General features: G+C 37.6%; 1 protein-coding gene across 9 annotated transcripts in view; it reads right to left on the reverse strand.

Annotated features, from left to right (window-relative positions):
* eng (endoglin) overlaps positions 1-22,501 on the reverse strand; it is a 55,015-nt gene extending 32,514 nt beyond the window's left edge. For 4 of the 9 annotated variants that reach the window (XR_014606375.1, XR_014606376.1, XM_084115618.1 and 1 more), the window contains exons 1-3: positions 22,319-22,446; positions 21,575-21,743; positions 6,407-6,555 (exon numbers count right to left, since the gene is read on the reverse strand). Coding sequence is in view for 6 of the 9 variants with exons in the window: in XM_084115618.1 (XP_083971744.1) it covers positions 6,407-6,555; positions 21,575-21,641 (216 nt within the window). In the remaining 3 variants the exon portion in view is untranslated. Of the gene's footprint in view, positions 1-6,406; positions 6,556-21,574; positions 21,744-22,288 lie in introns of all 9 variants that reach the window. The other 5 variants (XR_014606377.1, XM_084115615.1, XM_084115619.1 and 2 more) reach the window with 2 other exon arrangements.
* Between the last annotated feature and the right edge of the window lie 924 nt (positions 22,502-23,425).

Genomic DNA, 23,425 nt, shown 5'->3' on the forward strand with positions numbered 1-23,425 from the left:
CCATTGATTAGCAGACCCCCACCTGCTGTTAGCATTCCATTGAATCCCATTCATTTTGGCGTCACTTTGACAGCGAATAACTTTACATCTGAGGCGTTTAAAGACTCCATTTGTCCATTATTTATTTCTAAAGAAACACGAAAATGTATAAAAGGCTCCATTACCTTGTATCTTACGTTATGGCCCCGTAGAAGCCGTTTTTGTAAAAATAGGCTAACGATTGCGTCATAACCACGCGACTCTCTGTCGCACAGTAGAGAGATTACCGTATAGGAGAAGCTCGCGGGCAATCGGGGGGACGTGGAGGCAAAATGACAAAGTAATTAATCAGAATACTTAGCAAAAGTTTCTCCTGCTCCAGCTCATGGACAGCTCCTACTCACACTCTCCGTCTCTGCGAGATTCGGAAGGGAATGATTCAGATTTCTCTCGGCACAGCTACTAGAAGACAGACGGGTTGCTCACGTCACATCTACGTCGTCAAGCTCAGTGTGAGTCTGCAGTCGCTCAGCCATCAGGAAGAAGAGCTTCTAATTGACTTCACTTTTCTCCGTTGAAACCTATGGGGTCGCTGTGTCCAGTTTATATACTGTCTATGCGTTTGTCTGCTAGCGTTAGCGTCACGTCACCTCAGCTAAAATCAGCTGTTTTCTATGTGAATATATAGTAAAGTGTAATTTATTCCTGTGATCAAAGCTGAATGTTCAGCATCATTACTCCAGTCTTCAGTGTCACATGATCCTTCAGAAATCATTCTAATATGATGATTTGATGTTCAGGAAACATTTATGATTATTATAATCAAAGTTCATATTATTGTGGAAACTGTGATACATTTTATTTTCCAGGATTCTTTGATTAATAGAAAGTAAAAAAATAAAATAAAAAAAACAGCATTTATTTGAAAAATAATATTTTGTAACATTATAAATGTCACTTTTGATCAATTTGATCAATTAAATGCTGAATAAAAGTATTAATTTCTTTTTTTTTAAATAATAATGGTAGTGTACTGTACAGTATATTTCCAATATTTGAAGTTTTGTCATATACATTTATTTAATGCAGGAAAACACATATACTTTTTACAACTCTTCACCTTTGGATCAACAATTTCAATTTCTCTGTTCTGTTGTATTTTCATTGCAAACGTCTTGAGTTTGATTTCCGAGTCGAGCTTCTATATTTAATATGGAAACTGCGTGCTGAAGGAAACAATCCAGCCATGTTAATAATTTGCACCAATCCTCAACGGTGTTTACACACACACACACGCAGGCCTCCCATAATCCATCGCTGTCCGCCTCACTCCGTTCGGGTCAAACAATGTCTGATCACTCGCCCTGGCTATTTCTGTTCCTGTGCTTTCAAGATACAATTGTTTTCCTTTTGCGCATTTTTTTTCTCCTGAGCACTTTTTTCAGGGCTTTGCTGATGCATAACAGTTTCCGGTTATTCTTCGTCTCTCCCTCGGCCGGGTCGGCTCCAGCTTACACTGTGTGTGTGTGTGTGTGTGTGTGTTCGTCTCCCCTCGACCGGGTCGGCTCCAGCGCTCCAGACAGTGACATCACTGAAGCCGAAGCTCCGCCCACTCCGACACAACTCACTTACACTGTGTGTGTGTGTGTGTGTGTGTGTGTGTGTGTGGTGGCTTCCTCCAATGCATTAATGGGATCATTTACATCATTAAATATTTGTATTTACACATATTTACTGAATAACAATATTCAATAACACACTAAAGTTAAAATGAATCAAGTGCTTTACATGTGCTTTAGTCAACACATCAAAATAAGTGCACTTCTTTAAAGCACAACAAATGATTGTTAAAGGGGATCTATTATGCAAAATTCATATTGCATATTGTTTTTTGTCCGCAGTGTGTGAACACAACCACCCTGTCTGTTGTCTTCTCCATTAATCTGAAACTGTGTCTCAAAATGAGCCGTTCAGGAATGTGCTAATATTTAGTTTAATGATGTCCGTCTGACATCCAGCTTTCTGTGTGCGTGATTCGGATGTGTGCGCTCAGAAAACCACAGATAGAGATCAAATCAAAACCAAACAGATGTTTTAGTTTTTGGCAGAGTCTCTGAGGCACCAGCTGGACAGCCCCCCCCCCGCCCTCTTCTGGACAGGGGGCGGAGCAGCAGCTCATTTGCATTTAAAGATACATGCACGAAAACAGCATGCCATTCCTTCCACTCAAAAGTATATAATTAATGATAAGTGGGGTATAAACTTATAATAAATGATCTGTGGGGTATTTTCAGCTGAAACTTCACTGACTTAATCTTGGGACACCTGAGACTTATATTACATATTGTAAAAAGGGGCATAATAGGTCCGCCTTTAAAACATAATGATATATAATGTACTTTAAAGAAAAACTTTTAAAACTGCACTTCACTTAAGTGTACTTAAAGTGTGTTAAGAATCATGAACGTGAACTATCTTTAAGTACAGTTAAGTGGCCTTTTATTTCATTAATATTATATGATCTGCAAGTACAGCTTTTTAAAAAATATTCTTTGAAGATTTTAAGTGCACTTCTGTTTGAGCTCCTGCTGGTCTGAAGATCTCCTCTATTATCAGTGTGTTTGAACAAAGCAGTTTCTTTCATAAAACGCTCTGCTGCGTTTCACAAAACTCCTCATGAGAAATAAAACTGGACACAAACGAGTTGTTTCTGCAATCATTACAGAACAGAAAATGTTTCTCTTTTTCCTCCAAAACATGTGTCAACTCAACTTTTTAATTCACTCCAGAAGATACAGGACAGGACGTTTCCACAGCTTTGTGTTGAAATTATTATTATAATCAATTCAGTCATACAGCAGAGATGAAGAAACCGGCCGTGTCTCATCCTGAAACCATCTCAGTGAAGGCATTTACTCTCCAGCTGACAGACGCTGATTATTAATCATACAGTCGACATGATGAGTGTCTCTGAAGAGCAAACCGTCACATGAAAGATGACGCTGACACACAAACCCCTCCTGCTTTGAGTGTTGCATCATGGGAGATGCTCACTAATGCTCTGTGTTGGTCTTTCTCAACCCCACGTGGAGAAACCAGTGTGTGTCGAGTGTTAGTGATGTTCCTGCTCAAACGAGACGTCTCAACATGGAAAATCTGCTATTCATTGTACTGGACTATTCTGGCAGAATAAAAGTCAGTAGTTTTATCCCTTAAAACTCATCTTGATCACCAAAATGACATATTTAAACGCTTTTTCTTTGAAAAAAATTCTTCATGCCTTAAAATATCTTGAATGTAACTCGACACCCTTGCCTCATTTAGTATATGCGGTTCTATGAATATGCAAATGAGCCCCGCCTCCACTCACTCACTCAGCTCAGAGATCCACTCGTGTACGAAAAATCAAACCCTGCGGTGAAAATCAAGTTTTTAATGTAGTTTATATGTCTATGTGGTGTTTTTAATGTGCTTTAAGACAAACCATGTGTAAATTCATAAGTCGACACCATTGCTGTGTAACAGACAAGCCTGTTACGAAGTCCTGTATCTGCAGTCTGTCTTCCACACCGCTAGGGGTGCTATGGTGCCTAAATGTTCTCTTAAGTAAAGGTGGGTTTGTAGAGGAAGTGAGCAGAACAGCAGCCGTAGAAAGCATGGCTTCCCTGCATTTGTCCTGGGGTGCGTTTCCCGAAAGCATCGTTGGCCAACTATTGTCGCAAGTTCATCGCAATGTCCATTGAACTCTATTGGTAACGAGGGAACTTGCGACCATAGTTGGCTAACGATGCTTTCGGGAAACGCACCCCTGGTTGGGAAATGTTTCATTTCAAGCTCAACTTAAAGTACGGATTTGTTTTCTTTCCTGTTATTTAAAAGTATGCCTTGATGATGATGATGATGTTTGTTGCTAAGAAGTTTGATACAGTTTATTTGTATGTATTTTAGAAGGACTCTTTATCGGTGACTTTAACACTGCATGTTGCAAACTAAATATGGATTATTTATTTAAAGTCCAGAGGGATGTAAGCTTTGGGCGTTTGGCTTACTTATGAGTCTGATGCATGAGAACTGTTATCGTAAGGAGTGATTCATCGCAAATGGTTGGATTATTCATCTACTAAGGGACTGCTTCAACTTTGGACATTGTTTGATGAACTATAACATCAGATAAGACTTACACACATCAATTTTCACTTTATTGAACTGCGCATCCTAAAGACCAATTCCTGTAAAGTGCCTATCCGGTATATTGTTTAGTTTATTGTAGTTGCTTTTCTTTCTCTTGTATTTGCTTTTTGGGTGATTGACAATTATTTTTGTTTGCATAGGAATATAAAAAAAAAATATAGTGTTTATTCATCTGGGGAACATCTTTCCTTCTTGAACAGCTATTAGGCGAACTGAATCCCCCATTATTGCGTTTTATAACTTTGTTTTGCATTAAAAATAGGAGACGGAGTATTTTCTCCTTAAAACTGCAGTGAACCAAAGACACGCTTTGAAATCGCTGGTGTTTCTGACGTCACAAACTACCTTGTAACCAAAAGATCAACGTGTGATCGTCAACCAGTGGATCTCTGAGCTGAGTGAGTGAGTGGAGGCGGGGCTCATTTGCATATTCATATAACCGCGAATATTAAATGAGGCAAGGGTGTCCAGTTACAAGTCAAGATATTTTTAAGGTGTGAACACATTTTTCTAAGAGAAAAATATATTTAAATATGTCATTTTGGTGATCAAAGATGAGTTTTAAGTTTTAATACAATTATTGACTACAGGGGGACTTTAACACTTCTTAACACACTTAAAGGTAGTGTAGGTAGGATTGTTATAAAAAACTTTTTTCCAAATTTGTTTAAACTTTTTATATATATCACTGCATAATTAAAATGTAAGTACTCTGATAAAAAGAGTATAAAAATCGAGTGACTCTAGACCGTTTAATCTGTATTAAACACAGCTCATTATTTCCATTCGGGACAAAACAAAGGATTGGCTTAGGCGACTGTCACTCTCTCGCAACCATGGCAACCACCCTTTTGCCACACAGGATCTGCCCATATGCGCGCGCACCCGTTTGATTTGAGGAATTCAAGAGGCACGGAACCTAGGAATAGCAAAACAATGGCAGAGAAAGAGCAATCAAAAATTCACATTACCGGCATATGCAGTTAGCGAAGGCAAACAAGGCAAAAAAGGAAGACAGTACTAGAAAAGGTAATGAACAAAAAGTCTTTGAATAAAACGCGTGTCAATATCCTCGGACCCTAGTTGCACGGCCTCTTGCACGACCTCCTCTGCTTCGCCCTCGACCCCGGACCTGTCCTCGAGCTGACGATGCGGTACTTGTCTCTGGAGTGTAGTCCTCATCAGAGTCAACAATGCTTTCATCATGGAAACTCTTACATGCAGAACACCGTATATGTTAAGAATCTTACATGAAATTCATCTTCATCACAGTGTAACTGATGGTAATGGAAAAACGTGTATGTAATGCAACCTGTTTTTAGCTTTGCCTTATAGATATAACTAGCTCGTTAGTGAATCAAAAAATATATATTTTAAACTTTACCAATATCAATATGCTAGCTTGATAGTGAGTACTAAAATACATCTTATTTGTTTATCTTCATAATGATAAAGTTAGATTTTTTTTATTACATGTGATTCTGACATGATGTCACTACATGCACTGCGCTCCTTCCTCTCCGCTCGTCTCAGGTAAATAATGTGTCTTCAGTTCAGCGGTCGGCGTCGCGCGTTCATGTGTTTTGGGGGCGTGGCTTTGGAAGGAGCCCAGAAGGGAGGGGGTGGAGTGAATGGAAATAATGAGCTGTCTTTAAAACAGTCCTGAAAGGTCTACAGACACTCGATTTTTATACTTTCTTTTTCAGAGTACTTACATTTTAATTATGTTTTGATATATAAATAAAGTTTAAACAAATTTGGAAAAGAAGTTTTTTATTAAAATCCTACCTACAATACCTTTAAGTACACTTTTAAAAAGTCATTATGTTTTAATAATCTTTTAAAGAAGAGCACTTACTTTGACGTGTTGACTAACATACCAAAGCTGATTAAAAGTACTTGATTATAATTTTAACTGTACTGATATCACATTTAAAGTTAAAATATTTTAAATGTACTTAACTGCAATTTCATCATTGCAAATGTGCAATAAAAACGCATTTACAGCATAAACGCTTGTCAGTATATTCAGCAATATTACATATAAAGATGTGCTTAAGTCCTACTTAAGTGGCTCAAAAACACTCTTAAGTTCAACTAATTGCACTTAAGTATATTATTTCTGTATTAAGGACTCAAAGTATGCTAAAGTGGGTCTCTAAACCAGTCTGAACCACTTCATGCTGGTCTTTCCAGCTGCTGGTTTGTACTGGATTTGTGAATGAAAGCGACTCACGTTTGAGAACAGCAGGTTTAGGATGTGGACTTCTCTCTTGTCGTCCTGGGTGGTGAAATTCGTCCAGCATCCCAGAGTTGTTTCCTTCAGGATGATCCAATCATTGCTGTTTCCGGGAACATCCTTCAGCTCACAGATCACACTGGAGTCTAAAGAGAATAAAAGAGTTATTGAAATCATCTGCGGCCCTGGGGAAAACTATCCCGCCAGCAGCTCATAAATCACCTCCAGAATAAACCATGTGCTTCCTCTGGAGGACACGGGTCGCAACTAAAATACTGACACTAAAATTCATCTAAATTGCATATAACCCTAACCCTAACAAATCAAACTTATCAAATTCCTCATGTTTTCTCTCGAATGAAGTGATCTACTAGCATCTACTGTGTCTCTGGGTCACGATATTTAGGCCTAAATGTGAGATTTTTGCATATCAAATTTTCATGCATTTGGATTACACAGTTTTAACATAAATGTGTTGCATAAATGACGTGATGCATATTTGTCGTGCATTAATGAAATGGGTCAATGAATTTTGAAAATATGATCATTTAAATAAAATCAAACAGATGCAAATAGTTTTTTGAGTTTAGAAACCTTCACGTTTCACTGACAAATATGCATCATATGTCATTTATGCAATGTTAAAACTGTGTAATCTAAATGCATGAACATTTTATATGCATAAATCTTACATTTCGGCCTAAATATTCTGACCCAGAGACACAGTAGATGCTAAAACACTTGTTTTCACTTCATTGATGACTTAATTCGACCGAAAACATGAGGAATTTGATGATTAAAGTAAATGGAATCCTTGTCCTCTGATTAATAATGTGATGTGTAACGACTTGAGAGAAATATGCCAAACCAATTTCAACTTCTTTTTAAATAGATCTAAAGGCAAAAGGATGAATGGCACGTGCAACATTGCTAAAGAAATCATCTCAAAGTGAACAGCAGATCATCGTGTGAAAGTATGATTCAGCATTTGCAGAGTAAAACGGAAACCTAGGGATGCACCAATATAAAAATTGTCCAATTCCGATAACCGATAATTCTTTATACTTGAAAGCCGATAACCGATATACTGGCCGATAAATCTAGATCCAAATTTTTATATAATTTTTGAGAGCTTGATTACAAAAACAAAAGTCTCCCAAGTAAAATCCATGTCCCAAGCACACAATTATAACGGTATCATTATAATTTTATGTAACTTTGCACTTAGCTTTGTGTGTTGCACTGAACTGTATTTTCCTTTTTTGAGTGATTCCAATCAGATTTCAAGCAATTTAAACCCATCATGATGAACAGTGCACATCTGAAGCGTCTCAGCTGAAGGAAATCATACATTATGTATCGGCTTTAATATATCAGCCACATTTTCTTATCAGGCCGATAATGATCATATTAAAAAATGATTATATATCGGCCGATACCGATATGGTGGCCGATATATCGTGCATCCCTAAAATCTACACAAAGGCTTTAAGCGATTTAGATGCACACAATGACATCTGAAAGGATCAAGAATGAAAAGAATGGAGCTTTGAATCATATTACGTATTTATAACAAGCAGCGGTTTCAAATAAAGGCTCAGATTTAGAGTTACAACAAAGCAATATGTTGATAATCAACAAAACATTATCAACATATTGCTCATACTGCAACATAAAAGTCATTTATTTATTTGATTAACTGATTTTATCTCTTGTGTTTCCTGGACTGAACATTTTCTATGTATCCCAATGTTCTCCAATAAAAGCTGTTATTTATTTCGATATATATATATATATATATATATATATATACACTATCATTAAAACGTTTTTTCAAAGAAAATAATTATTTTTATTCAGAAGCATTAAATGTTTAGTTACAAAAAGATTATATTTCACATAAATACTGTTCTTTTGAACTTTAAATAAAATGTCACAGTTTCCACAAAAATATGACCGTTCAACATTGATAATAATCAGTATTTTTTCTTGAGCATCATAGCTGTTTTAAATTCTAAAAATATATCTCAATTGTTGTTGGCGAGCAGAAGAGACTCTTTCAGAAATGCCGGTGCATGTGTGTCTTCAGTGACTCAGGTAAACACACGCTCTGCTCTTTTACTGAGGACGGAGTGGAAGGAAATACAGGAAGCTTCAATGAGGACAACAGGAAATGACATGTTTAGACGTCAAGCCGATGGTGACGGCAGTCTAGGCTTTGTCTTTGTCTCAGTAAGTCTGGGTTTATCAGAGGAGGTCAGCAAAGACTGAATGGGGAAACACTGTAAATACACACGGCATATTCTTAATGAGCATCTTTATCATGTTTCCCAGTAAAAATATCTAAACATCTTTAACTTCATGTTCCTGGTAATCTTGAATCAGAATAACTTCCTCTCACAGCATCTCTTCTCTGATGATGAGGGCGGGGCTATAACATGTCACTCACATGAGATCAGCCAATAGCAAACCACAACCAACCAATCACAACCATAGATATATCAGATCAGCGCTGACGTGGAAACACTGTGCCATGAACCAACAAGTTATAGAAGGCTTTAAGTCCACAAATCTGCAACATTCACAGTGGATTTAATGTAGTAACACTAACTGTAACTATGGTATTGTGGCAGAAATAGTCAAATGCTTGCGAGTACTACACATCTTTTTCCAGCACTATATAATATCATATTTAAATGTTATTTTTAATGTGATGACAAAAAAAAAAAAAAAGTGTTCATCCTTCAAAGATTGTCCACATTTATAAAACTAAAAGTTTTAAGATGTAGGAAAACACACTTATTTAAAAAATAAAAAAAAGATTAAATTACCATTGTAACCAGTAGGTGGCAGCAGAGGACATTATTGGCTATTTTCACTCCCTAATATTTTTTCACTTGTTTTGCTTTTGAATTAATATTAAGACATTATGAATGATAGTAAATAAACTTAATTGTATCTACACCTCAAATTAAGCTCAGTGCTTTACTGTCAACCCTCCAGTGCTACCAAATACAGCGCTAGCAAAACAGTTATTCTGGAGCCCTGGGTCTAAAATCATCCAGTCACTGGACGGCTTGATATAAAACCACACTTATTAGACAAGACTGCTATCGACTTCTCTTCAGACATCCTCATTATATTGTTTTGATGGGCCGTCAGAGAGACTGACGTTCATACATATATCAGTCCGACTCGTGGGACGTGAACGGTGACCCGGAAATGCCAGAGCTTTCAGTAAGCGGTTCTGTGTTAAATGAGCTATAAGCCACGGCTTTATCTGGCTTCATCAGAGCGCCGATGACTCTTTCCCATGCGATGAAATGTTTAAGTCATTCAATCGGGCCGAGACACAAATAATGTCCCGCCATCCATCCATCACAACAACTCGTTTGTTATTTTCTCTCTGCCCTCGTGTGTGTGTGTGTGTGTGTGTGTGTGAAAGGCTTCATCTTGCATTCTGACCCTCAGGCCTTGGTCTGAAGCAACACACACATTCTTACACGCACGCACACGCACAGACAAACTCGCACTCATTCTCACACACAGGCACTCTCACACACACACACACACACGCACACACTCATGCAGACACACTCACACACATACGCACATACACACGCATGCACACACGCGCGCACAAACAGCTCTCGCCAACTGGGTGAGTAATATCAGAGTGGCTCACAGAGGAATTGCTTAAAACTGGAAAACACACACACACACACACACACACACGCACAGCAGTCAGGCACCAACAGATGCATTTCGTTTCCAGCATTAGAGAAGGTCATGCTGTGGGTTTCCAGAGAAGACTTCAATTTTGGGGAAAATGCTTCAGATCAATCAGAGTCACTGTCCTGAAGCTTGTCCAGACATCACATGATCACGCTAATAATCCCACGGGATCATTTATTTCCTCAAGCCAGGTACGGATGTTAACTCTTTCCCTGCCAGCGCCAGCATTTTTGATCATTGCCACAAAACTTGTATGAATATTTTGTTGTATGAATATGTAAACAATCTATATATCAAAAGAAAGAACAGAGCCTCTGCTTTTAAACAAAAAATATTCAAGCTTCACTCGTTCTGTTTTATCAACACTTGAATGTGGATTTCACAAAATCCTGTTTCTGTTGAAGACTTCATCCGGACGGGCGGAGCCTAAAATGAACACTTGTATATGAAACGTGTCAATCGCCAGTAAGGCTGGTAATTTTTTTAGAATTTAATTGACAGTTTTATAATTTCCAGTAATACAATGTTGTAAAAACATGAATGACGCAGTTGTTGCTGCATCGTCGCGAAAGTTTAAGCCCTGAAATCCACGTCTTAGACAGCAAACGAACACTGAATTTAACTCTCTTACGTCATCTTACGCTTTAAAATGCCCATACTAGCTACAAATATCCTCCTAAACATCATCATTATGTCATAAGTGAACATAAACAGCTGAGAGGAAAACGCATGTGTAACAGTGAACTGGATCCGTGCAGCTCTTAAAGGGACTGTGTGTAGGAATTTCTCCCATCTAGTGGTGAAACTGTATTTTGCATTCAAACGAATAATGCTCTCCAGCGCCTCACTTTTTCAAATGCGCGTTGCATCTACGGTAGCCGTTATGTACCAAAAAGCTATGACAGGATGTCTTATAATAGCACTTCTTTTCTTCGGGTGAACAGGTTTGTTATTTAAAACAAACTGAAACTTGAAACAACGAAAAAAAGAATGTTACAGTATGAATTACTGGTAATTAGTAGTAATGCCTTCTTTACTCGTTATATTTTTTGAAGTACGTGCATTGTTAGATATCATCATCATCCGTGCCTTCTCTAACGTTACTGTACTCAATAGCTGCTATTCATCAAAGAGCCTGTTTAACTTTTAACTATAAATGTTCTACTGTCTATATAATAAAGTACACAACCAAGCAATGAAAAAAAAAAGCTTGTAATTAAAACCGTAACACTGACTTACCTGTCGAGAAGAAAGCAGGCAACTTCAGCGTCTCTTCTGAAAGCTTTCTCCTGCATTAGCTATCCCGACATTAGCCCTTGTTTTTGTAATCTCCGGTCACGTTTCCTTTTACGGTCTATTTTGGACTTTTTCGACGACGAGGACTCCTTATCCTGTGACTCAGCATATGTATGAATGAACGGTGTATAATAACCGTGCAGTGCAGCCTTTTAAACTTGCCGCGACAGTGACAAGCGCCTCTCTCTGCTCTGCTCCTCCGCTTCTGTTGGCTTCAGTCACGTGACGCTGGCTCTGAACGAAAACGCGTTGTGGAAACGCGTTGGCCTAGTACTTTTTGTCCCTCTCTGCTATTAAAGTTTTTCAAGATGGCGGAACTACATGGAAGCCTCCGTGGACCTACCCGTCCCATGTATATAAAGATAATAAATTCTTCGTTTACGAGGATTAGTCTGATCATTGGGATAGGTATTTGTACACCATTGAGGGCATATTTATTAATAAAAATATTGATTTTAGATAATAAAATACCTAAAAAGCTACACATAGTCCCTTTAAAGTGACAGTAGCCTAATATATACAGTAGCTACCATCTGTGTCCTTAAAGTTAATCAAACTACAACAGACAGAGAAAAATCTCTCTTATCTTGACTGAATAACTTCTATAACTTGAATAAGGATTAATCTACGTTTAATTTATACAGTGAAGACTATGCAGTGTTATTTTACGTTTATATGTTTACAATTTCTGTGTCTGAAAATGGTCATTTTTTCACTGGTATCTAAAATTTTGGTGTCCGTTTCATGCCGAGTAAAAAGGGATTGCTCTTAAAGGGGTGGTTGATTATGATTCACTTTTCTAACTTTAGTTAGTGTGTAACGTTGCTGTTTGAGCATAAACAACATCTGCAAAGTTACAACACTCAAAGTTCAGAGCAAAGGGAGATATTTGCTTTTACAGAAATCGCTTTTTAAGGACTACAACAAACGGCTGGTAGAGACTACACCACATTCCTTCCGGGTTAGTGACATCACAAACCCTAGAATTTACATAAACCCTGCCCCCTGAACACGATTTACAGATTATCAAGACAGAATATGCTAATCAATGAGTAGAAGATAACTACACATCAGCTTCATAAATTCATCAACTAACCATTCAGAAATGTCCTGTTGCTTCTACATGTTGTCACTTCTTCTCGAGTCTCTCCATCATTGTCTGACTCCGGTTTGAACATAAAAGGCAAAAAGTTTTTGAAATGTTCAGTGTGTGTCTGTGTGAGGTAATCGGAGCTGCCAAAACACACACAAGCTCTTGAAGCTCCGCCCCCTGTGCCGGGAGCAGCAGCTCATTTGCATTTAAAGGGACACACACAAAAACAGTGAAAAAGTGACAATTTGAACATGCTAAAAAAATATCTATTTTGAGATAAAACTTCACACACACACACACACACACACACTGGGTTCACCAGAGACTTATTTTACATCTTGTGGAAAGGGCATTATAGGATAATAATCAGAGATTGCTGGAAAACCGTTTCAAAAGCATTGTCATAAATGATCTTGTGAACGGCGGAGAAACGGTTAAGAGCTAATCTTGCTCAAAACTGCGTGTCAGCTTCTTCTCACATAATCGTTTCTTGTTTTTAAGGTCAAAAACCAGCAGACAGCAAAAGCATTGAGTCACTCCAAGAACATTTCAGATAACGATGATGTTTTTAAGAAAGCATGTTGATCTGGCATCCTGCAAACGCTCATTTCCGGCTCTGAGGTCAAAGGCGCCAGAATCCTCTTCAACCAGCAGCCGGCTTCCTTCACATGAATCACTCCTTTACCGGTAAACCGGTCGTACGTTTCCCGTCAGGAACATAATAAGAGATTGGGAGGATCGTCTGTGGAATGACACTGACGCGGATCGAGTCCAGTTCAGCTGAGGTTAGGGAGGGTCTGAAGGTAAAACACATAAAACCTTCTGCAGATTGTGTGGAAAACACTTACATTTCCGCTACTAAAATAGATTTGAGGAAGCACATATTTTACTCTCTTGATTGGTTTTCCCAAGCAGATACATGCAGAACATGTCATGTTTTAGCTTAAAGACTCGGACAATAAACTGGTCTCATCGTTTCTTCTGAAACGAACACATTTTAAGCAGATCTGGAGCTCAATTAACAGATGTCAATCACTCAGGCAGTTTAATGGGAACTGCTTATGATTGTGTTGCTCATTCTTCTGAACAATGTTCTTTTTATATCACTGCTGTACTGTTATATTTTTTGTTAAGATTTTGAAATGTAATTTAATGTAACTTTTTTAATTGTGCTGCTGTCAAAACAATTAATTGCAATTTTGTTTGTCGTTTTTATTAAATTTTTTTTGAATGTTTATATAGTTTTTATTAAGTTTTTAGTTTTAGCTTTGTTTTATTTATGTTGGTACTTACACTTAAATTAGATACCTAAATTAAATTAAACTTTAATTTCATTTAATATTAGTCTTAATAAATAAATAAAAATCTTTTTAATTTCATTTAATTTTTTTTATTTGACTGCTGTCAAATCGATTAATCGCATCTAACATAAAAGTTTGTATATAAATACAATACGTGAGTATGTTAGATGTGATTAATCGTGATTAATCGATTCGACAGCACTACTGAATTTTCAAGTTTTAGTAATTTTGTGTATCCTTTTCACAGTTTTTTTTTAATGTTTATATAGTTTTTATTAAGTTTTAGTTTTAGCATATTTAGTTTTATTTATTTTGGCACTTATAAAAAAATAAATTAAACTTAATTCAGTTAATATTTATTTTATTTATAGTTTTTATGGTTTTAGCTTAATTTGTTAGTTTGTTTGTTTTATTTTAGTACTTGCTGTCTTAGCAACAAGACGAAATAAGAAAAAAGGTATTTTAGTCATTTCAGCTGTAGTGGACTGTCCTTGCTTCTGAAGCGCTGGGTTAGCGACGGGAGGCTGATGAAAGTGTTTTCAGGCAGAGACGGAAGAGGAACGGTGAGGAGTGGACGGGGCGATATATATATATATATATATATACACACACAAAATTTTGTGTTAGATGCGATTAATCGATTAATCGTGATTAATCGATTTGACAGCACTATTGAATTTTAAAGTTTTAGTGATTAAAAAATGAAAAACTTTTAAATTTCATTTAACTTTTTTTATTTTACTGCTGTCAAATCAATTAATCGCATCTAACATAAAGTAAGTTTGTATATAAATACAATATGTGAGTATGTTAGATGCGATTAATCGCAATTAATCGATTCGACAGCACTACTGAATTTTAAAGTTTTTGTAATTTTGTGTGTCCTTTTTCAGTTTTTTAAATGTTTATATAGTTTTTATTAAGTTTTAGTTTTAGCATATTTAGTTTTATTTATTTTGGCACTTATAAAAAAATGTTTTAACTTTAATTTCAGTTAATATTTATTTTTAGTTTTTATGGTTTTAGCTTAATTTGTTTGTTTGTTTGTTTGTTTGTTTGTTTGTTTTATTTTAGTACTTGCTGTCTTGGCAACAAGACGAAATAAGAAAAAAGGTATTTTAGTCATAGTTTTCAGCTGTAGTGGACTGTCCTTGCTTCTGAAGCGCTGGGTTAGCGACGGGAGGCTGATGAAAGTGTTTTCAGGCCGAGACGGAAGAGGAACGGTGAGGTGTGGACGGGGCGAGAGACAGGGAGAGAGAGGGAGGTCACGGGCTGCTACACACACCTATTGTCCCAGCGTTTCCTCGGCTCTAGACTGAGGCCTGACCATCCACAGGAAGACAAACAAACTCTTATCAGTGGCGTGCAGAGACTAGCAGCGTCCCGCGACCTCTGACCCGCTCAAATCCCCCAGATTCATCTCCTTATCATCCCAGTCATGACTCGTCGTCATCATTTGAGCGCAAAATTAGAATAGCGCATAAAACGTTTGTGAATAAAGCAGCGTTTCCATCCCATGTGTTCAAGAGAACAAAATCATCAGTTCCTGTGAAACTGGTGCAGAATATCAGTGATAAAACTGTACGTTTCTGCAATGTGGCTGTTTTCCCTCCGTCATAAACGAGTGTGTCTCAGAGCGCAACCAGGCGGTTTGTCTCGCCGGGATCTGTGGAGACGGCCTGTCTTTGTGTAGGTCTGTGTGTGTGTGTGTGTGTGTGTGTGTGTGTGTGTGTGTGTGTGTGTGTGTGTGTGTGTGTGTGCAGGTCTGTGTAAACCTCCGGGACCGACTGTCGGCCGTCGCATCGGGTCGGAAATACACAGACCAACAAACAAAGCGCGGGGAGATTTTGAACTTGTGCCCTGCTTTTAACCCCAGACGTGTGTGTGTGTGTGTGTGTTTTGGTTTATATTACATTGTGGGAACCAAATGTCCCCACAAGGATAGTAAAACCTGAGATCACCTCCATTGTGGGGACCAGCCAGCGGCACGAGGGAAATGGGTTAATAAACATACTAAATTATATTTTTTTGAAAATGTAAACATGCAGAAAGTTTTCTGTGATGTGTAGGTTTAGGGGTAGGGTGTAAAGAGATAGAATATACAGTTTGTACAGTATAAAAACCATTAAGTCTATGGAGAGTCCCCACAAAGATGTGTGTACCTGTTTGAGTGTGTGTGTGAGTGAGTGTGTGTGTGTGTGTGTGTGTGTGTGTGTGTGTGTGAGTGAGTGTGAGTGTGTGTGAGTGAGTGTGTGAGTGTGTGTGAGTGAGTGAGTGAGTGAGTGTGTGTGTGTTTGTGTGTGTGAGTGTTTGTGTGTGTTTGAGTGTGTGTGTGTGTGTGTGTGTGTGTGTGTTTAATGTACAGAAGGCCTAAATAACCTTTTGACTTCAAACGAACCTTCAAACTGTTAAACTTCACGGCAAGGCTGTCAAAAAAAACAGAGCTGTTTGTTTTCTAGTTAGTCAGCTTTTGTGCTCCTGACACACACACAGAATCTGTCCACTCCTGACACACACTTTCTTTCTCTGCTAAAAACACACGCTGCTTCTGTGAAAGTTATTTAAATACTTGCATTTGCTTGCATTTTTCTTCTCGAAAGCATGTTTGCAAGTTCTCTTCCAAGTTTCATGCTTTCTCTGATTCAGGTTCTTGGATATTAGACACACACACACACACACACACACTCACTCACACTCACACACACACACTCACTCACTCACACACACTCACTCTCACTCACTCACTCACACACACTCACACACTCACTCACACACACTCACACTCACACACACTCACTCACACACTCACACACACACACACACACTCACACACACTCAATCACTCACTCACACATACTCACACACACTCACTCACTCACACACTCACACACACACACACACACTCACTCACACTCACACACACACTCACTCACACACACTCACTCTCACTCACTCACACACACTCACACACTCACACACACTCACTCACACACACTCACACTCACACACACTCACTCACACACACACAGCCATGTTTATGTGATTTGTGAGGACATTCCATAGGCGTAATGGTTTTTATACTGTACAAACTGTATATTCTATCCCCTTACACTGCCCCTATCCCTAAACCTGCCCATCACAGGAAACATTCTGCATTTTTACATTTAAAAAAAAACACTGCTTAGTATGTTTTTACAGTTTTTCTCGATTGTTTACACACATTTTCTGGTACTTGAGACACAATGAGCACAACATGTAACTCATTCACCAACCCCCTGAACCAATTCTGCTAAACTACAAGCACAATTCCTGCTTTACACTCAAATTGCAGTTCTAAAACACACCTTTTTCAAAACACTACACACAATTCTCTGCTTTTGGCACAATTTTCATGCAGAAAATCTCTTGTTTTCACAAGGAACACACTGCCATTCAAATACACACACTGACTCATCACATGGGCAAACACCATCACACAGGTTTACAATTAGCAATCAGAGCTTTAGCATAAAAGAGCAACAGGTGAGCTCTTCAATGGAGCAATGGATGCCAACATTGGATTTTTTTTTTTTTTACTGTAACTGTATACAGTCAATTCTTCTGTTGTTTTGTATGTAGACCACTGTATGTCCAACTTTGTGTTGGTTGGGATGTACACTGTGTACATTGTTTTTGTGGGAAAAATAAAATATATTTGTTACCATGTATTTGTGTGTTCTGAGTATAAAAACAATATTCTCAAATATTTTACAACACACTTATGTATGTACTGTCTGTAGAAAGTGTAACACTGAACAAAAAAAGGCCTAAGTCATTATAATGAATGGAGAAGAAGTGTTTTCCATTCATCATAGTGTTTTACAGTGAGCACATCAGTGTTCAACTGGTTCTTATAAATGTCTGTTCATATGATGGTTTGTGTGTGTCATTTGAAAACAAAATACCATTTTGAGAAGAAATAACATTGTTTTGAATGTAAAGTTTCATTTTGCAAGAGAATTGAGGGGTTTTGCCCATTGTGTGTGTGTTTTTTTGGATTTGTGTGTAGAGTTCTGAGAATATGAGGCATGCTTTCAGAAAATGTGTGTAAACAATCGAGAAAAACTGTAAAGCCATTTGAAAAATGAGGACCCCCAAAATGTCCTCATAAATCACGTATTTTCCCGAGTGTCCTCATTTGCAGGTGTGTTATCATAAAAATGTCCTCAGTTGTCATGAAAACAAGTACACTCACACACACACACACACACTCACACACACTCAATCACTCACTCACACACACTCACTCACACACACACACACACACTCACACACTCAGTGTGTGTGGTCCTGGGGTGTTTTCTCTCTTCCTACACAGATCTTCTTGTCCACACTTGTCTTCGAGGGGAATCTCCAGCAGAATCCGTCCAGTAGAGAAGTGTGCGACTGAACACAGAGACTGAGCGGAGGAATGACAGAGTTTTATCCAGCGAATCTCCAGCACAAGCAGGACAAGAGTGAGAGCTCGCCGTCAGAGGAGGAAAAGCACAGATTGTTAATTGCGAGCGCAGATATAAATCGGTCTCCATGTGGTCGCGTCAGCAGGTCTCAGACCAGCCGGCGAGGAAGTGCCTCATTTAAACACGACACGCCATATTTAACAGGGGATTTTTCCTGTTACCATCATTGTGCTTATTCACTGAGGAACGTCTGTCTCTCTCTCGGAAAAAAACCCAAAAAAACTCGTCATATGTGTCAATTGTTCAATTTCTGGTTAGGTCAGGCAAAACTGGCCATTTACACACAAGAAAAGACAAACACTGAGAACAGTTTGGCAGCAATTTTTCTAAAATTAGTCAAATCTAGGATTTCGATGGATTATCATTATTATAGATTCATGCATGATCTTTTATCTTTTGAGGTAATATGGTGTTTAAATAAGATCCTTTCTTTTAAGATTTGTATTGGTTTTTAATATCAATGGTGTCGTTTGGCAGTTTGTAGTATTGGTTTGTGTAATGTAAATTGGGTAACACTTTATTTTACAGTGTCCTTGTTATATATGTTACATGTACTTATCATAGTAAAAACAGTAAATTATGCATAATTACATGCAACTAACCCTCAACCAAACCCTAATCCTACCCTAACCCTATAGTATGTACATGTAGTTAATTAATATTACTCAGTACTTAAATATATAATTACACTGTAACAATGACACCTTAAAATAATGTGTGACCGTAAATTGTAATAAAAGGGGTTTTGAAAATCAAAAAATCTCTCTCTCTCTCTCTCTCTCTCTCTCTCTCTCTCTCTCTCTCTCTCTCTCTCTCTCTCTCTCTCTCTCTCTCCTCTCTCTCTCTCTCTCTCTCTCTCCTCTCTCTCTCGGTGTCTGAAGGAACGATGTATAATATCAGCGAGTTACATAACGCTCCTCTTCCTGAGGATGTCTCTTGTGTTCCAGTGGTCAGTCACTAACAAACACACACGAGCCATCTTGAGCTTTTTCCCACTGTCGTCCTCTCTGACCACACACACACACACACACACACAGAACGACTTTGTTTCATTATCGACAAACTGTTTCATAGTGAATTGAGATGGTTTCATAATTGATGAACTTTACACAGTTATTGAGCAGAACTGAGTCAACAGTGAACTATATTGAGCAGCAAAAAATGCTTTTCTTACTTAGTATTTTTGCCTTGTTGAGAGAGTGTAAAATGCCATAAGATATTATGTCTTGTTTTCTGGGAATATAAATCAAAATTAAGTGATTTGCTGCTTAAAAAAAATAAAAAATAATGATCTGCCAATGGGGTGAGAAAAATAATCTTAATTCAAACAGAAGCTAAATTATTTTTCTTTTCTCACTGGCAGATAATTTTGCTTGTTTTAAGCAACAAATCACTTAATTTTGATTCATTTCCCCAGAAAACAAGACATAATATCGAATCGCATTTTACTACTTTAGTAAATGCATCTTGATTTAAGAATTTTGAGATATTTGGACTGGAAACAAGACAAAAACACTAAGTAAGAAAAGCATTTTTGCAGTGTAATGACACTATTGTCAGAATATTTGATAAGTTTGAAGCGTTACAGGAATGAAAGTGATGATTCAGGAGGGAAACATTAATAAATCTGCTGAGCGGAGCAGAGAGATGCAAAGTGAAAGTACAAGCAAACTCTCGCGACAGATCAACGACACACAGTCCAGAGCGAGCCATGCTGTCGGTATCCTTCAAACATGCCGTAATATCAGATGATTGTGTCTGGAAAGCTTCTCACTATCCATCTGATCCCTCTCAGCAAGCAAAATCCGTCATTTCACCGTCTAGGTTAACTATAGACCCGATATAGTCCGGCTATGAGGAACACTTCTAACCAAAATAACCTTGAATTTGGTTACATGTCATTTTTGCCAAAATAACTTGCGGGATGTATGACTTCCATCATGTAAGCAAAGTTAACAGTGATAAAAAGGTGTTTGGTTTCATTTGCATTCAACATTACGGAATTGTTACATTTGAACGTTCAAATGTAACAGTTCCGTAATGTTGAATGCAAAATGGAATGTTCGCACATTTTAAAAAACAAAACTTCAGAGAATATTCCAAAATAAGTTGTTACATTTAAAAAATATTTCAGAAACAAAATGCTCCATGAATTATGTATGAGTAACGTTTTAATGTTTAAATGTATTAAAGAGCAGATCACTTAGCTTCATAGCTTTGCTAGAACGTTCCCTATGATCTGAGTAATGACCAACACAACACACACCTGCAGGATCTGGAGAAGAGCGGATCAAACACACTGGACTGACTCAAACTCAACGCATTAAGAGTCCATCCTTCAGCAGATCTCCACTCATCAGATGGACATTTGAAACACCTCACAGCTCAATGCACAAACGTTAAAGTGCTATCAGATACACACTGGCTGTTTGATTCAACATTTGACTCCACAATCTACATGAAAACCCCAGCACGTCTCAGTGTGATCTTTATGATTTCATTCAGATATCTCTCGCTGTACACACAGAACACACTTTTCACAGCACAGTTCCTCTTTCTGAATGAAGGCATATTAGTCCTCTTACTGACATATTAGTACATGCAATGGCAACGTGTTAGAAATGAAACTGCAGAGACTGCAGTTTCATTTTTAACACGTTGCCATTGCATGTACTAATATGTTAGTACAGATTATGGGGTAACACTTTATTTTACAGTGTCCTTGTTACATATGTTACATGTACTTATCATAGTAATAACAGTAAATTATGCATAATTACATGCAACTAACCCTCAAACAAATCTTAATCCTACCCTAACCCTATAGTAAGTACATGTTGTTAAATAATATTACACGGTACTTAAATATATAATTACACTGTAACAATGACACATTAAAATAAAGTGTAACCGATTATGGTTATACTTTATTTTAAAGTGTCATTGTTACAGTGTAATTATATATTTAAGTAATATTAAGTAAATGCATGTACTTAGGGTTAGGGTAGGATTAGGGTTTGGTTGAGGGTTAGTTGCATGTAATTAGACTGAAATTAGATTAGAATTTAGTCCTAATTTGTAAATCGCTTTGGACAAAAGCATCTGCTAAATGACTAAATGTAAATGTAATTATGCATAATTTACTGTTATTACTATGGTAAGTACATGTAACATATGTAACAAAGACACTGTAAAATAAAGTGAAACCCATATTATTAGCGTTGAACTGAAACACACTTACCTGAAGCTGCAGTTCTCACACACAGAAGAACGGCTATAAGACACGTGATGCTCTTCATCTTCATCATCTTCAGTGGTGTTTGCAGGTAAAGTGTGTGTTCTGATGTACTCGACTCAAAGCTGTGGCTGATATTTCAGGGCAGTGACCAAAATATTCCACTCAATACTTCCTGTGAGAGAAATCTGCATTAGTTTGATGGAAGGAGAGACTATCTTTAACAATATTTATCAGTTTCTTGAGTTAGGGATTTTCAGACACGTTTGCATTTATTAATATAGCCTATAACATACATATTTTTTACAATATAACTTTCTTCTAACTGCTCATGTATGCAACTATGCCGGCGTCTGTTAACTTTAATAGAGCTGAATCTTACCAAATTAACAATTTAAATAACACTTAATATGAATAATCATCATCCCGGTGTAAATAGACATTTATGGTAACTTAATTTAGAGAAATCCTGAGACCTTCAGATCATAGCATTGACATCAGATGCATCCACAACTCTAGATTATGAATATAACACTCAACTGTACTGTCGGATTAAATATCGCAAAAATAGAATTCACTCGTTATGCAATTTCAATCACTTAAAAGTTGTACAAAGTTCATTACAGCGCATCTAGAAAGTTATTATAGAGCGACGAAAGCAAATATCTGTATGATCACAGCTACTGTAACTAATCACAGACATATTTCACAAACACTCACATTTAAAGAAAACACGCGAACGAGGTTTACCTCGCGCTGGAAACTCCGCACGGGCGCGCGCACAGTGATCGGCTCCTCCAGTGATCAGATCTTCCAGTCAGTCCAGCTGAACCCTCGGCAGTGACGTCATCATCCTCACACTGACCCTCCCATCACACACACACACACACACACCAACACACAGCCTCAGTCCTATGCGCAATAATGGACCGTAAACATGGAGTGATTATCACTTGCATTATATACTAATCAATAGTTATCAGATGAACTGATTGATGAAGATGAAGAGGATTCTAGGACATGCGCAGAAGTTCTCACGGGTTAAACACTCGATGACGTCTCCCTCTTCAGGCCAGGACAGTTACTGACACTCATCATCCATTCAGTGCAGAGTTTCAATACAATGCTCATTGAAATTATTATGCATTATCGGCTACAATTTACAAATAACAGAAATAAAGACAAAATCTATCTATCTATCTATCTATCTATCTATCTATCTATCTATCTATCTATCTATCTATCTATCTATCTATCTATCTATCTATCTATCCAGTGGCGTAGGTTTGATTTTGAAATTGGTGGGGACGGGGACATCAATATAAATATATTTTAAGTTTTGATCGAAATTATTGCTAAGGATATATCAGTGTCACTGGATATTGGTAGGGACACGTCCCTAGCGTCCCTACTAAATTCTACGCCCCTGTATCTATCTATCTATCTATCATATGTCTGTCTATCTATAGATAGACAGATATTCGATCCCTTACTCCAAAAGCACTTATTGTTAATGATATGAATATGATTACAGACTATAATCTAGATGTGCAGTGTTTGACAGAAACCTGGCTAAAACCAAACGATTACATTACTTTAAATGAGTCCACCCCGCAAGATTACTGTTATAAACATGAGCCTCGTCTGACAGGCAAAGGGGGAGGTGTTGCTGTAATTTATAGTAATATTTTCAGAATTACTAAGAAGTCTAGTTTCAAATATAATTCTTTTGAAGTGTTGGTGCTTAATATAGCAATATATAGTGTAAATGATAAATCACCTTTGAGATTTGTGCTGGCTACTGTATACAGGCCACCAGGGCACCATACAGACTTTATCAAAGAAAGAGCTAGTACT

The sequence above is a fragment of the Abramis brama genome (genome assembly GCF_963993115.1).
Source record: "Abramis brama genome assembly, chromosome: 5".
NCBI classification, from domain to species: Eukaryota; Metazoa; Chordata; class Actinopteri; order Cypriniformes; family Leuciscidae; genus Abramis; species Abramis brama.